The 17696-nt window shown below is 40.1% G+C and overlaps 1 protein-coding gene across 1 annotated transcript; it reads right to left on the bottom strand.

Annotated features, from left to right (window-relative positions):
* Positions 1–10017: 10017 nt before the first annotated feature.
* Positions 10018–17351, bottom strand: mrpl12 (mitochondrial ribosomal protein L12). Its single transcript, XM_067371958.1, has 5 exons — positions 17141–17351; positions 15553–15745; positions 14876–14950; positions 12284–12421; positions 10018–10793 (listed from the first exon to the last, which is right to left on the bottom strand). The coding sequence occupies exons 1-5, from the start codon at positions 17200–17202 to the stop codon at positions 10677–10679; spliced, it is 585 nt and encodes a 194-aa protein (XP_067228059.1). The 5' UTR covers positions 17203–17351; the 3' UTR covers positions 10018–10676.
* Positions 17352–17696: the final 345 nt, after the last annotated feature.

The raw sequence follows: 17696 nt of genomic DNA, 5'->3' as shown, positions 1-17696 counted from the left end.
ATAATAATATACACACAAAGTTTATATACACAGTTTCGTTCACTGCAGTCCCAGTATCGCTTTAGAAGAGTTTCTTCGGCCGATTTGAGCACTCTTCCCGGACACAAACTCGTCAGTCTGACCTTAAACATTGGATGCAGGGTAAATATCTACCTTTAAGTCAGTCGCGCTCTGCTTACTCGTAACAAAAAGCATAGTTTTGATATATTTACGAAAACTGCAACTTATTTAAGGCAGTGATTGTCAGAAATCGAAATGGACTTAATTGACGTGCCCTATGCTCCATCTATTAAACCTTTCGTATGACCAATCCTGAACACAGATTTGAGGTAATACCTTCGCTTTGATCTACTAGAAATAATGGATTAAGAATAATACAGAATCAACCAAATATAAAAAAAATTTGTCAAGTAAAAATGGATCATGCCAATTACATTACAATTAGACAATTAGAAGCCAATTCAGAAATGATAAATGCATAACATCGATTACTCAAAGAAATGCATATATACACAGGGATGGGTGAATGTCCTCAGACATTCACCCACCTCTCTGTGGGGGCCTGCAGAAGATCCCACATGACTGCTTTGCTCTTTACCTTTTATACCAGAACCAGAACGTTGTCCATTACTTCTTTGAGATCTTCTTTCCAGATAAACATTTTATTACTTTATTACAGGACGCTTTATCTCAGTTTTTGTTTAGCAGTTTAGCCAAACTGAGCTATCGGGGGAGAAGGGTGTAGTGGGTATTTACTCACTCACTAATGGACCAGAGAAATACAGTCAGAAGTCTGCATGGTACGTAAAGGGAGGCTGCGGTGATACTGAGCAAAACACAGAGACAAAAGGTAAGTTGAATCAAAAATAACTTTACGTTGAATATTCAGTTATTTCTTTTCCTTTCAGTATTTCCTTTTTTTCCCCTTCAATTCACAGAACAACAAACAAAGAGAGAAAATATACAATAAACTATATATAAATATACAATAAACTATATATACCCTGGGTGCACCCTCTAAATTACTTTTAATTTACAGTAATCACAATCAATGCGAATACAAATTAAACCAAATCTCAGTGATATCACATATAACCCACACTGAAATCAGTGTCCAATTTCAAAGTTTTTATCAATTGGACGATTGATCAGTTTTAAAGTTTCTCAATTGTGCTACTGAAATGTTTCAGTCCCATAAAAAAAACAAAAAAAACAAAGAACCAGTCTCTGGGAATGTGTTCTCTCCTACGTGTCTGAAGAAAAACAACAGAATGGAAAAATTGTCCTAACATATTAGGAATCGTATTTTTCACCATTTAACACACACACACGTCTGATCAATTTTCTCCGTTGCTCTCCGTCTCTCATCTGAACTGTGCAACGCGATCCGTAGGAAAAGGGGCGGAGCTGACAATGCAACGATCCGATTGGCCATTGCTCATTCCTTAACTTAATTCAGATATAAATATTTACATATATTTGTACATTTATAAAGAATTTCTGCCATATGAATAATCATATTCTATTTAAGCAATCTTATAATAAATAATACTAATCATAAACAATTATTTAACAAGGGTTAAACTTTCCCCCCCTGAAATCATGCAAGTCCCTTTGCATGGTCTGAGTGGCTGATTAGTCACTACATTTGGTGAAGCATCATGTAAATTGGAAAGGGGCCTGTATTTTCAACACTATTGAGGGAGCTAACAAGGGCAGTACTTAACCCCTGGAACAAAGATTGAACAACATAAGACAGGGGGTTTCCAAGCTGAAAGTAGGTAAGTCTCTCAGGTTCCTCTCTCTGCCTACTAGAGTGTCTGAGTGGAATATTTGCATTCGGTTTCCCCTCATTTCCTGGCTGTTGTTCTCCCCTTTCCACAGAAACAGTAGTTTTAGCAACGTTTGTTGCTCCAAATTCATCTTCACTTCGAACAGGCAGGTCCTTTTCTGTTTCAGTTTGGTCTTTTTCAGGTGTATTACTTGTTTCAGAGACTCCTGAAGCATCAACAGGTGAGTATTTGTCTGGAGGATCAACAGGTGAGTATTCGTCTGGAGGATCAACAGGTGAGTATTCTTCGGGAGGATCAACAGGTGAGTATTCCTCGGGAGGATCAACAGGTGAGTATTCCTCGGGAGGATCAACAGGTAGGTGTTCAACTGGATGTCTTTGCACAGTATCATCATCTGGAAGTTTTTGGTTAGTTGAGTCAGCATCAGAAGAAATATCCACAGCTCCGTCTGACCTACCAATGTCATGCACCGTTGAGAACCGTACTTTTTCCACAACTGGAAAAACATCATACCTCCCATTAAGATCGTCATCCTCTGGATCAGGATATAAATTGTCATCATCAGATGACTGAATACCAGGGTTCTGGCATGTCCTAGGTTTGGAGGTAGGCTTGGTCAAGGTAGGGCTTGAAATTTCTGGTGATCGCAAGAATCCACAAGGAAGCAAATGTCCAGTAGAGTCCTATTGATCCATTCAACAGGGTTTCCCCTAGGATGGTAGGGCGTTGTTCGAAGTTTTTTTAATGCCTGATATGTCACAAAGTTCTTTGATTGTGCGCGACTCAAAATCTGGGCCCTGGTCACTATGTAGGTGTTCAGGAAACCCATAATGCACAATAAAGTTCTCCCAAAGACACTACCACTGCATACTTAGTGAAAAAATCTGTGATCACCAAGATGTCCCTCGTGTTGCTCCGGTCTGGTTCCAACGATAGAAAGTCCATACAGACTAATTGTAATGGTCTGGTGGCCTAGATATTGACCAGCGGTGCTGCTTTTTGAGGTAAGGACTTCGCACACAACGACCACATGTCCTGACCTTTTGTTGCACTTCAGCTGCCATTTTTGGCCAGTAAAATCGGGACCTGGCCAGGTCTAGAGTTCTCTCCATCCCCATGTGACCCATACTGTCATGTAAACTACTCATCACAGAGGATTTTAGCTCTTCAGGGAGCACTAGCTGGTAAGTGATGGAATCATTGTCTTTCTGTCTTCTGTAGAGTACTCCGTCCTTTAAGACGATTCCACTCCTTTAAGAAAAAGGGAAGACAAGGAAGTTCTTTCCTTATTGCTGGTGAAGGTTTTCCTCCTGATTCCAAGTGTGACATCACCACTTGAAGAACTGGATCGGCCCTTTGTTTGTCACCAAGGTCTGAAAGGTGAGGTATAACAGGTAACCAATCAGAATTATCTTCTCGTTCATAACAGGCGGGTACAGCGTCGGAATGGAGTGCAAGCGAGCTTATGAGAGCAATGCCTGGCCCAGCATTAGCTGACTGCCTAACGAGGTGCTTCTCACAGATGGCCTGGACTACCTCGGTGGTGCTGACAGAACTTTCTGCGTTGGAAAGGTGATGCTCTACAAATTGTTGTATCCTTTCATGCTCCCTTTTGAGTCAAGGGGTTTTCCGGAAATGGCTCTTGAGGTCGCCTTGAAAGACCATCTGCATCACATTCAGTTTGCCTGCCCTATACTGCAGCTTAAATGAAAAAGTGGACAGAGCTGCTAGCCAGCGATAACTTGTAGCATCTAATCTTGCGGTGGTAAGAACATGAGTGAGAGGATTGCTATCAGTGATGACAGTGAATTGGCTGCCATAAAGGTAATCACTAAACTTTTCAGTTACTGCCCATTTAAGGGCAAGAAATTCTAGTTTGTGAGCAGGATACCTTGACTCACTGTGTGACAGCCCTCTGCTCGCAAATGCAATTGCACGCATCTGCCCACCTTGCTCCTGATACAGTGCAGCTCCCAACCCCTTGGTGCTGGCATCTGTATGAAGAAAGTAGGGGAGTTTGGGGTCAGCAAAACCAAGGATAGGTGCACTAGTGAGCTTCTCAATGATGGACTGGAAAGCTTCCTCACAAAAGGATGTCCAACAATCCCCAAAAGGCTCCTTAGGATTGTAGTACGGTCCCTTTTTAACGCTCCTTTTAGTACTTTTCCTTAATGGTGGATACCCTGAGGTGAGGTCATTGAGTGGTTTCACGATCCTCGAATAATCTTTAATGAACTGGCAAGAGTAGCCTGCGAAGCCCAAAAATGTTTGACAAATACCCCACCAGGCAAAGAGGAATTAGATGGATGCTCTACCATGAAACACTCATCAACCCCACAGGGCACTGCAAGGGAGCCTTCCACAACTACAGTCTGACCTGCAGCCATGACCTCAGGTACTTTACTCCTCAACCGCACATGACCAGGAATGCCACTTGTGTTTTGTTTATGTCTCGTCTTGAGTGTCCTCAGAACCACTCTGTAACCAAATGAAGATGGTTGAAACATTGGGGAATTCATTTTCAAATGTTGCTCGTAGAGAACATCCAAGGTATTTGTGCCTATTAGAATCAAAGGCTGATTGTGAGGGTTCACATCAGGAACTACTAGGGCTACAGTAGGTACTTCAACACTCACACCCAGAAACTCCTCTGGAAAGTTAATGTCCACTTCTACAAAGCCTTCATATGGGACAGAAAGACCATTGGCACCTTCTACTTCCAAGATGTCATTGACAGAGTTAAGGGGATATTCAGAGAGGTGCTGCTCATAAAAGGACTTGGGGACTGTTGTAACTTGTGACCCAGTGTCCAATAAACAATGACACTTTTCACCAACTATGCTGATTTCTGCAATGCATCTAGCACCCACCAAACCCTTTGGCAGGTTAATGCTTTGCTTCCTAGAAGATTGACATTTGTTTGAGATACATTTAACAGTGGGATGGTTTGATTTCAATTCAGCCCCCATCTGTCCCTCAACAAGGGCTGGCTCTAGTTTAAATCAGGGTTGGGGGTGGAGTTCTGAGAGTCCCACTGAAGCTGCTACTCTCTTAGGAGTTACATTTGGTAGTGACAAGTGCAGGGTTAGGTTCGGAAGTGCAAGAAGATGCAACGTGGCCATCCTCCCCACAAGAAAAGCAGTACCATGGCCTCGGCCTGCCTGTTGGTTTCTTACTAAGTGGAGTCACACTCGCAGCACCAACAGTTCCTGTCTTCTTTTTGTCCTGTTTATTTGCATTGAGAAGTTCTTATGATTTTTTGGCTTGGCCGTGAAACTGGCTAACTGACTTTGGAGCTTAGCTATTTGCTTCTTGAGCTCTTGTGTTTCAGTTGTAAGTGTAGCCACATTTGAAGTTTCTCTTTGCTCCAATTCAGCAGAGACCCACATTCGTTGGGAATGTATCAGGGCTCTCTGTTTAGAAGATCCAACATGTTGTTTCTTACGAGTGACCTTTGCTGTATGTTTGTCTTCTTCCGTACATAACATGAGCAGAAGCTGCGCAAAAGAAGGAGGATGGTTGCGCTTTTGCTCAAGCTGCAGATCAGTAATTAAATCATTATCCCAGCAGCCTCTACAAAACTGCTTGAGGAGGTGCCTGTCTGCCTCTTCAGGAGTAATTCCACCTCTTTTGATAGTCACCCTCAAGGCAATCTATACAGATAAGCGGATGGTTTCTCTCCGGCGTCCTGTAAGGTATTCATAAATTTTGCAAGGAGTTCATCCCCATCCTCGACAATTCCAAAAGCAGAATCCAGCAACTGAAGGTAAGCTGAGGAGGGAGCTTCAGGGTTTAGATGTTTTATAACATCAGCTGCAGGTGGCAAGAGACTGTCCACTATCTTCCTGGACACATGCAGATCAGATAAGCCAGGGTCTTTTAGAACAAGCTCCACATTGGAGCGCCAAGTATCATAATCAATCTCGTTACCAGGTCTGGGACATTTACCGGAGACATTAATCAATTATTGTGCTCTGGTTAAACTCTGACTCTTTGTCGCTAATGAAAAGTGTTCTGGCAAAAGAACCATATCTTTTCAGAAGGTCAATTAATTCTTCATCACGCTCGCTGTTAGTTAAGCCACTAACAATCAGAGAGTTTGGAACTTTAATGCCCTCTGCCTCAACTATATCCTTTTTTTTTTTTTTTTTTTTTTTTAAAAAAGTCACAAGGTGAAAATTTAATTGTTCGAAATCACAATTGCTAATACTCAGCAACAGTGTCACCTCCTGGCTGGCTCACCACAGTTGTAGCGGGTATTTACTCACTCACTAATGGACCAGAGAAATACAATCAGAAGACTGCATGGTACGTAAAGGGAGACGGCGGTGATACTGAGCAAAACGCAGAGACGAAAGGTAAGTTGAATCAAAAATAACTTAACTTTGAATATTCAGTTATTTCTTTTCCTTTCAGTATTTCCTTTTTTTCCCCCCTTCAATTCACAGAACAACAATAACAATAAACTATATATATACCCTGGGTGCACACTCTAAATTACTTTTAATTTACAGTAATCACAATCACAATCAATGCAAATACAAATTAAACCAAATCTCAGTAATATCACATATAACCCACACTGAAATCAGTGTCCAATTTCAAAGTTTTTATCAATTGGAAGATTGATCAGTTTTAAAGTTTCTCAATTGTGCTACTGAAATGTTTCAGTCCCATAAAAAAAAAAAAATACAAAGAACCAGTCTCTGGGAATGTGTTCTCTCCTACGTGTCTGAAGAAAAACAACGTAATGGAAAATTTGTCCTTTCCTCTAGGTTCGTGATCCTTTCAGGGTCGAAGTGGGAGGCTCGCCATCGATTAGGGAAATCCAACTTGGAAATTGTTCACACAGAAAAAAAAAAAACAGGCCTGATCACAGACCAGAATATGCATTCAATATTGTATATCAATAATGATTAACAATTATACATAACACAGGAAACAAATAAAATACTTCCATGAATGAAATCATTGTAAGTGACATTATATTCAAATACCTGTCCATTCACGTCTTTCTCTCTTTTCTCTTTCACAGGAACGCACCAAATGGCGTCAGCGAACGGCAGTGAACACTCAATACACCGTGCGGTCTGATATAATCCACTGCAAAGTTGGGAGAAAGTTGTAGAAAGTCAACCATCACTGCAGTCCTCCACCAGTCGGGGATTTATGGCAGAGTGGCCCGACGGAAGCCTCTCCTCAGTGCAAGACACATGAAAGCTCGCATTGAGTTTGCTAAAAAACACCTGAAGGACTCCAAAATGGTGAGAAATAAGATGAATGCGGCCAAGTACAGGGATATCCTGGACGAAAACCTTCTCCAGAGTGCTCAGGACCTCAGACTGGGCCGAAGGTTTACTTTCCAACAAGACAATAACCCTAAGCACACAGCTAAAATAACGAAGGAGTGGCTTCACAACAACTCCGTGACTGTTCTTGAATGGCCCAGCTAGAGCCCTGACTTAAACCCAATTGAGCATCTCTGGAGAGACCTAAAAATGGCTCTCCACCAACGTTTACCATCCAACCTGACAGAACTGGAGAGGATCTGCAAGGAGGAATGGCAGAGGATCCCCAAATCCAGGTGTGAAAAACTTGTTGCATCTTTCCCAAAAATATTCATGGCTGTATTAGATCAAAAGGGTGCTTCTACTAAATGCTCAGCAAAGGGTCTGAATACTTAGGACCATGTGATATTTCAGTTTTTCTTTTTAATAACTGCAAAAATGTCAACAATTCTGTGTTTTTCTGTCAATATGGGGTGCTGTGTGTACATTAATGAGGAAAAAAAATGAACCTGAAATGATTTTAGCAAATGGCTGCAATATAACAAAGAGTGAAAAATTTAAGGGTGTTTGAATACTTTCCGTACCCACTGTATATATGTACATATATATACATGCATATACAAACATACCTACATATTACATACAAAATGCAAGAGAGAAAAGATGAGTTTTAAGGCATGATTTGAACTCTGATGAACTGGAAGCCATTCTAATAGAATTAGGAAGATTGTTCCAGAGTGTGGGGCCAGCCGCTTCAAAAGCTCGATTACCCCTTGTCTTTAGGCGGGTTCTGGGGATCTTAAGGAGTAATCTTCCCTCCGATCTTAGTCCTCTCACAGGAGTGTAAGGGTGAAGTAGGTTAGTCAGATAAGAAGGAGCTATATTATTCAAAGATTTACAAACAAGTAGTATGATTTTATACTCAGTTCTGTAATGGGTAGGTAACCAGTGTAGAGACCTCAGGAGGGGTGTAATGTGATCAAATCTTTTATGTCCCTTCAGAAATCTAGCTCTAGCATTTTGAACTACTTGTAATCTAGAAATTTGGGTCTTTGAGATACAGGGAGTTGCAATAGTCCAGTCGTGATGTAATGAAGGCATGAATTGCAGTCTCTAAAGAGCCCTCCGAAAGGAAGGATTTGATTTTCGAGAGAGAATGAAGATAGAAAAAACTTGAACCAATAACAGTGCTTATTTGTTTGTCAAATTTCAAGCAGTTGCCAATTACCACTCCCAGATTTCTCACTTGTGGAGAGATAAATGAATTTAATGACTTAAGAGCAATTGGATTTTGTGTTCTGGAATCAGAAGGGCTGAAGACAATAACTAAAAGAAAAGTCAAGTCAAGAAGACAATAGGCTGCAGGTTCGATCTGAAGTCCTTCCTCCCCCAATGATCCCAGTCAGCATCCTAGCTCCATGTCATCCAGTCCCATTCTGCTCCCTGGTCTTGTCCCCTGGTTCTCCACTGATGCAGTTTAGCTCCTCGGCTTCGGCTTTGCCTTCTCCTCTGGATCCATCTAGCTCAGCCTTTGGCGTCACGATTTCCAGCTTGACCCTGTGTTGTAGATTCCCCGGCTCAGGCATCTAGGCCCGTGACTCTGCCTCATGATCTCCATTCCAGTTCAACCCAAAGGTGCTTGATGGGGTTGAGGTCAGGGCTCTGTACGGGCCAGACAAGTTCTTCTTACCAAACTCATGCCACCATGTCTTTATTAACCTGGCTTCGTGTCCTGGAGCACAGTCATGCTGAAATAGGAAAGGGAAAGTTCCCAATAAGTTGGAAACATATAATTGTCTGAAATGTCTTGGTATGCTGAAGCATTAAGATTTCCTTTCTCTAGATGTAAGGAGTCTAGCCCAACCTCTGAAAAACAGCCCCAGAGCATTATCCTTCCTGCCAAACAGAGAAGCACCATTTGTCACTCCACAGAATGTTTCCACTGTCCCAGAGTCCAGTGGCAGCATGTTTTACACCACTTCATCCAATGCTTGACATCGTACTTGGTGAGGTGAGGCTTGCATGCAGCTGCTCGGCCATGGAAACCCACTCCATGAATCTCTCACAGCAATTTTATGCTGATAATAATGCCAGTGAAAGATGGGAACTCTTCAGCTATGGAATCAGCAGAGCATTGAAGACTTTTACACACCATGCTCCTCAGCACTCGGTGACCCCGCTCTGTAACTTTACGTCTTCTGCTTCATGGCTGAGTTGCTGCTGTTCCTAAACGCTTCCTCTTTTCTACTACTACCACTTACAGTTGACCATAGAATATCTAGCAGGGATGAAATTTCACAAACTGACTTATTGCAAAGGTGTCATCCTATCGCCGTACCATGCTTGAATTCAGAGCTCCTCAGAACAACCCATTTGTTTCAAATGCAGACTGCATGGCTAGGTGCTTGATTTTATACACCTGTGGCAATGGGTCTGATTGAAACACCTGAATTATATAATTAAAAGGTGTGTCCCAATACTTTAGTCCATATAGCGTATAGCCCCGAGTTCCCATTTGAGTTATCAGTTTTCATTTGCATTTACATTTGTATGTTGAGTGGTTTGCTTCTTATACTGGTTCCTGTGATACGCTGAGTGTTCTGTTTGTTTAATAAAATGCTGTTTAGTGGAAATTCCTTCCTCTTTATCCAATGCCTGCAATACGAATTCCTCTGTAGCCCCCTCACTTTAACGGAACACTTCATATGGTACACTTAACTAGCAAGACATTCATCTTTTTTAATGCAAGTTCTTTGATGTAGAGAATGTTTTCAATAGTCATGTATTTGTAGGTCATTCAAATTTCGCTTCTTCAGGCAGCACACTCAATACTGAACTGAAATACATTTCACTCTCCCCACTACCAAATTTGAGATAATATGCTTGACGTATCACATTTAACTGTATAGTCCACACTAAAATGAAAGTTGTCCTCATTTATTGACTCATATCGTACCCAACCTGTATTTTATTCATTTGCACACAGAAGAATTTAGCAGAACGTTTAGTGGTCATTCACACAGAATGTGTTCTGCGCTGAAAAATGAGATAACAGCAGTGGATTTTTTTTTTTTTTTTTTAAGGATTTTAAGCTTTTTTAAAAAACTCATTTTAACTTTAGAACAGCATGTCATGCCTGAATCATGGCAAAAGATGCAAGGGGATTTTCAGTGAGTATGCAGTCATCACCAACTATATACTTTTGGAAAAAAAAAACTCTTTTAAAATGTATTGATTACGATACACAGTACAGTATAATGTTTATTTAACCACAAGCAACGGCCATCACATCCCTTTGTCAGGGCAGCCCCAGTTTCCTGAGAGACACAGCTTCAGAGAGACAGACCAGCCCAGAACAGCACATGTAGCTAAATGACAAATGGACGAGTTAGTGACCGGTGGTGTGTTTGCAGGCTCAGAGCCTGTTAGAGTTCAGTCTGAGTTCACCATCCAGTCTCTTGTGGACCAAGTGGTCTTTTAAAGGCATTATTTGTTTTCTTCAAATTCCTTTAATCTTTTTTATATATAAAAAAAAAAAAAACAAAACAATGACTGACAGGTAACAACTGAAGAAGTGAAGAGCCAGCGCAGATATTCACTCCAGCACAACAGTGCCTCCTGCTGCTTCAAGTGCTGCTTTCAGTTTTTCTGCCTCGTCTTTAAACACATTAGCCCGGATCTCCTGAGGTAGGGACTCCACAAGCTTCTTGGCCTGTAATTTGAAGAAAAAACATTCATGAAGGACATTACAGCATGATCCAAGCCCTGTTAGACAAGAAAATTCATTGATGGGTTGCAGAATCTAGTGAAATGCATTGCTGTCTGTAGCCTTTTGACAGATTATGAACATTAATTACAGCCATGGACAAAAGTATTGGCAGTGACAAATTTTGTATATGCAAAGTCAATATTTATAGTGCTGACCCTTCTTCTAAACCTATGTAATTCGCTCTTGCATAGTGGATATCAGCTTCTGGAGCCAAATCCTGACTGATGGTGATCCGTTCTTGTCTTATTAGTGCTTAGAGTTTATCACAATTTGTGGGCTCCTGCTTTTCCACTCGCCTTTTGAGGATTGACCAAAAGCAACATGTTCTCTATGGGATTCAGATCCGAGGAGTTGCCTGGCCATGAATCCAAAATTTCAGTGTAATGATCTCCAAGCCACTTCATTTTCACTCTTGCCTTGGGACATGGTGCTCCATTCATGCTTAAGAATGCAGGGGTCATCATTAAATTGCTCCTGGATTGCTGAGAGAAGTTGCTCTTGTAGGGCATTTTTATACCATTCTTTATTCATGGAAGTGTTTTTGGGCAGAATTATGAAAGAGCCTGGAGGATCTCAGGATACTTCACTGTTGGTACAACACGGGACTCATGGTAGCATTCACCTTTTCTTCTCCGGACAACTGATTTTCCAGATGTCCCAAACAGTTGGAAGGGGGCTTCATCAGAGAAATCAACTTTGCACCAGTCTTCTGCTGTCCAATCGTAGTAGATTTTCAGTCTGTCCTTGATGTTTTTCTTGGAGAGAAATGGCGTCTTTGCTACTATTCTTGACAAAAGGCCGTTGTCCAAAAGTCTTGGCATGCAGATGCACTCGAAACCACCTGCTGCCAAGATTGAGCAAGCGCTGGTTCTTTCAGGTGTGATATTCTTTGTAACCATTTCCTTGCATGTGTGAGGCCATTTTGATGCAAAGCAATGATGGCTGCACTTCTTTTTTTGGATGTAACCATTGCTAACACAAGAACACAATGATTTTTCCCTTCCCTAACAATCAATCAGTTCTTATAATCCAATCAGAATGATAGAGTGATTTCTCCTGACTAGAACTTGTTTACATTTTCCCATGTGCCGATGAAAAGATAAGTGAAATATTAGCATGTAATTTTGTACTAAACAGGGAAATGTGGGCTTTTTGTAATAAAGTAAGTTGGCCAATGATGTTTACAATGATTTAAAATGCATCTGATAAGTCTGCACAATAATCTAGAAACAATATGAATCAACAGCACAACTGCAGAAGGAAACTTTGTAAAACACAAAATGTATGTCACTGCCAATACTTCCACGGCTGTATATAGAGAGCAACTAACTGATGTGCAGCAACAAGAGAATAATTTACATTAGTCTAACTGTTACAGTGTATAAAAACATTCCTCACATCATTCATCTGTGAGTTCATGTAAAACATCTTACCTGTACAAGATTCAGGCCCTCCATGCAGTTCTTCACTTCTTTAATGAGTTTTACTTTATCAGCCGCCTTTAGTTCTGTCAGTTTGACTGTAAAATGGGTTTTCTCTTTCTTTACAGGTGCTGCGTCCTCCTCCACCGCCTGCAAATTCAGGTAAACATTACAGCAAAAACCTCAAACAAAACCATTACACTGCAAATTTTCCACAAAATATGACTTAAAACACTTAAAATTTCTTTTATAATAATACAAGTTCTTTTTCAACAAATGGTCAGTAAATTGACATTTTATTTTCTATCCATTTTTTTTTTTTTTCATTTTCCAAAACATTTTGATGTCTAAAATACAGTTTAAAACCCTGATTTGTGCAATATATAACCATTAAGCAATAATTGTTAAAATTACATACATACAAATTTACAAATAAACAAAACTTTGGTAACAAGGACTGAAATTTGCACAATTGCAGAATTGCACACAAAATGTGGGACACAGCTAATTATTTTTGGTTAATAAAATTTCACTTTTAATTACAATGGACTATATGCACGGGTTACTTCCTGCTTGTCGTTAAGCCAGCTCGAGCACTTCCGGTGAACTGTTATGCTGTGTTCACACCAGACGCGACTTGCGCGAATAAATCGCGCTATTCGCGCGTAGTTGGACGCTTGAACATTTTGAGTTTACTCGCTTCATTCGCGCGTGACATTCGCTTCATTCGCGCGTGAAAATCCCTTCACAACAGACGCGAATTCGCGTCATGAGAGGGGCTCTCCCGCTACTTTATGTGTCCCAGACTCTCCCACTGCTTCTGCACACTTCCTCTGAATAAACACAACTTGTCAGTGGGGAAATAATTGTAAATTACAGCGAATAAGCTCAATTGGTCGTCTTTAGTTGGCTTGTAGTCTCAATATGTATTTATATATATGTATATATATAGCTCAAATTGAGTAAAGACCGTTTTTTACAACTTATCAGATTGTCCGACCTCCTCACTCACTTTCTTTCAAACACGGTCCTTTTTATTTCTGTTTCTATAAATGTATGAAGATGTACAGCGACGATGATTTTGTCCTCCATTGTTGTTTCGAATTTCTGCCTCAGCTCGCTACGTCACGTCACTACTAGAGCAAGCTCCCGATTGGTTAACGCGGCGCGGAAATTCGCCAAAGTTCAGATTTTTCAACTTGCGCGATTCGCGCGAATCGCTCAATTCGCGCGAATCGCTCAATTCGCGCCGCGTCATTCGCGCGAATCGCGTCATTCGCGCCGCTTCATTCGCGCGAATCGCGCCGCAGGATGTCAATTCGCGTCTTTGCATTGACTTAACATGTAAATCACTCGCGCTTACCGCTTCATTCGCGTCCGGTGTGAACGCACCATTAGCTGTTCATTCTGTAGTCGTTGTACATCGACACAAAACCATCTATGGTTGACTTTTTAATGTTGTATTTATATTTTAATGTAGTTATCACATTTACCTAATTTGCCAATAAACCAGTTTTATTGATTGCAATAAAGACGAAGCTATTGGGACTGTTTAAAAATGCCTTGTCTGTAATAGACACGCACACACACACATTTTTTCCCAGCACTTCAAATGTTATTTTTAATGTGATGACCACAAACATTATTTGTTCATCCTTCTGAGATTGTCCCCATTGTAAAACCGAACGTTTAAAAATGTAGGTAATTTAACATTTGATAGAAAACACTTATCTAAAAATAAAAAAGACAGTAATTAGCATTTTAACCACCAGATGGCGGCAAAGTAGCATTTATTTGTGCACATATCAGCCATTTCCTCTAAACGTTTTTCACTTCGTTTTTGACTAAATATTAAACATTATAAAATAACTAGGTTTAAAATACATTTTGTCAATGTGAAGTATGGAATACTCACAAAATCTTATGAAAAACAATAACTTTTATTGTGAAATACACAGAAAGCGAGCACCGTGCTCTCCCTTTGTAATCACAGCAGCTGTCACTCAGTGCAGTGCAAGATCAATGATTTCAGCACACTTGTGAAAACACACATTTATTCAATTAATCTAACTAAAGTGCACAATAAATATTTAATTTTTGAAGCTTTTTTTCCACATAAAAGTGTGAAAACTAATGGTCGAATTGAATTTAGCCGAGGAGGAACATTGATCGTCTTTATTTATTTATTTTTTATGCTGTCTTGCGTTTGAATAACTAAATTAATGCTATGCCACACTATTTAAGTGACTATATTCTGATTATAAACTAAGTATTACACTACCGATGCTCAACACACCAGCAAATGACATCTCACCGGAAGTTTTCGAGCTGGCTTATATTAATGCGGAAGTTCTAAGGAACGCTCCGTGCATATAGTCCATTAAAATCATAAAACATTAAAGAAAGTTCCTCTGAATAAAAAACCCATTTTGCATACTGTCATTTCATGCATTTAAAACTACTGTCCATGCTAGGTTGTGTTAGATAATAGCTAATCAAACTTGTTGTATTTAATAGTTGACTCCACAAAAAAATAATAATAAAAAAAGAATTCATGGGACATATGGATTGGGCCACACACAATACAGAACTAGTAAAGTTTACCTCAGCAGCAGCAGCTGGCATTGCTGCCATTGAGCCCATCGACATCATTCCAACATCCTGAATGTTCAGAGTTTTCTGATGGGGACAAAAACACATTTACATCAATGATTTCATTTCTGTTAGAGCTAGGCAATTTACGGCTCCATTCCACTGACATTACAGTGTGATTCGGGATGGTAAACCCTAATCTGGCTTGCTTTTCCAATGCCTACAGTACCCTTACTTGATAGGCGTGGTGTATGCCGGAAAGTAGCGATCGACAGCGCCATTTAATAGACAGAGCCGTAGATCACTGACAAGCCACGCAATATCGCGTTCATTATCAAAGGCGATTCATCTGTGATATTGAATGTGATATTGCGTAGCTTATCAGTGATCTACGGCTCTGTCTATTAAATGGCGCTCCATTTGAAAGCAGGTGATGGCGATTTAGCGGTAATCAGGGAACCGGCTTTAATGACGAAATGCGCGTGACAATCGCATGCGATATATCGCCCAGCCCTACATGTAGGTAAACAAAACACAGTGTAGTGTTTGTCATAACTGAGTCTTGTGTCTTAATTCAAATGATTAAATATTGTTCTTCCTTCATTTAGAGGGAAACATCTTGATAATCTTTAACTAGATTTGTACTCTATCTCATTTCCTGCATTAAACACAGTTACAGTGTGCTGTACCTTTAGTAACTCATTGAGGTCGGACACTTCTATGAGCGTGAGGTTGGCGATGTCACTGACGAGCTGTTGGATTTTGGGTGAGTATTGCTTGGGTGCCCCATCAAGAGGAGGTGTAGCAATGGCATCCGACGGTCTGACAGAGCTGGTCTTGAGTGTCCTCAGGGCACACAGTGCTGTCGTCTGTAGCTTGTGTCTGTGAATGTGTTCATTAACAACAATAATGAGCAGAAACATCAACTATTCTGAATCTCTGTTAGCAATAATCAATGTGTGGCTGTAACACTCCAAATAACGTCTGTCTTTACTAATAATTAATATTTTACCATTCAAAATTTGGGGCAGTAATATTTTCTAAAGAAAGCAAGGATGCATTCAATTGAGCTAAAGTGACAGAAAATGCATAATTTACTATTTCATAGTTCAAAAGAACAGCTATATATTCATCAAAGAATCCTGAACAAAATGTATTGCAGTTTCCACAAAAATATGAAGCAGCACAACGGTTTCCAACATTGATAATAATAATAAATGTTTCTTGAGCATCAAATCATCATATCAGAATGATTTCTGACGGATCATGTGACACTGAAGACTGGAGTAATTATGCTGAAAATTCAGCTTTGATCACATAAAATGTATTCAAATAGAAAACAGCCATTTTAATTAGTAATAATATTACGGTTATGGTTTTTACTGTATTTATGAAACAGCATTATAGACTTCTTTCAGAAACATCAATATTATATAAATTATAATATTGTATATTACATAATATACATTTTTGATTGTATTAAAATGGATACACAATTTCTTTTATGATTCAGTAAACTATAATAAACTAGTGAAAAAGCTGCCATTTTGCATTTTTTTTTTTATTATTATTATTACACAATATATTAGCAGCATAGCAATTGGAGTCAAGAGATGCATGAAGCCTGAGGATCACGTTCTCCGGCATGATTTGTGAGGATCAAGAGCATCTGAGCTTCAATTAAAGAAATTGTTGCATCAAACCCCTCAAGCAAACCCTCGGTTAGAAACTGCTATTATTAAGGGTGCTGCTGGTGTACCCACTGCTGACCTTTATTACAAGAGTTCCCACGGTCAATGTCACACATTTACTCACATTTGATTAGTGACCCAGTAACACAACATATTAAACATTTATTCATTTTACATTTCTAAAACTTCAAAATAGTATCAAGGCTGTAAAAGAAAACACAAACCACACATTTTCATGTCGGCACCCTCGGTTGACCACTGCTAGACATGCATAAGAGGAAATTATATACGCTTATGATTTATGAACAGAAGTCACGTGACCTTCTACAGTGATACACGGTCATTCTTGTTTAGTTATTAGACACAATCAAGTAAGTATTAAATCAATGCATGCATTATACAATTACAGACGTCCCTGACTTCTGCCGTTCAGATGGATCAGATCTGGTGCAGAATAATAAGCATGCAGCTCATCTCATCTCAGCACACCACAGTTATGATCTTAAGAGTGTGTTTTCTTAAGAGTGATGCTTATAGAATGTGTCTGTCCTTGAGAGACGCAGGGAGTTTGATTTCTGGCTCTTACCGGTGTGTGTTGGCCGCGGCCCGCAGCGCGATCCGGACGCAGTGTCTGCTGCAGTACATCATGACCCGAGAGCGCGACTCACCGATTCCGTGAACGTCCGAGCAGCGCCCGCAACACAACTCTCTCTGTGTGTATGTGTGTGACTGACTGACAGTCCTCCTCTAACAGAAGCACATGGCGTCCTCCACCGGTGCTTCCTGACCTACCCACAATGCATCGCGAAGGAGGGGCAAAACTTTATTTAAAATCTTCCTGTCACAAAAGCTGTTTCATAAAGGGATAGTTCAGACAAAAATGAAAATTATGTCATCATTTACTCACCCCCAAGTTGTTTTTCTCCTCTGTTGAACACAAAATTAGATATTATGAAGAACGTCAGTAACCAAACAGTTTCTGGTCCCCACTGACTTCCATTGTATTTCTTTCATACTATGGAAGTCAATGGGGACCAACTTTTACCAATATTCTTCAAAACATCTTTTGAGTTCAACAGAACAAAGAAACTCATACAGGTTTAGAACAACTTAGCGATGAGTAAATCATGACAGAATTTTTA

This window comes from Chanodichthys erythropterus, chromosome 3, assembly GCF_024489055.1.
Source record: "Chanodichthys erythropterus isolate Z2021 chromosome 3, ASM2448905v1, whole genome shotgun sequence".
Lineage (NCBI taxonomy): Eukaryota > Metazoa > Chordata > Actinopteri > Cypriniformes > Xenocyprididae > Chanodichthys > Chanodichthys erythropterus.
Note: the sequence above shows the minus strand (reverse complement) of the source record. Positions and strands in the feature narration are given on the sequence as shown.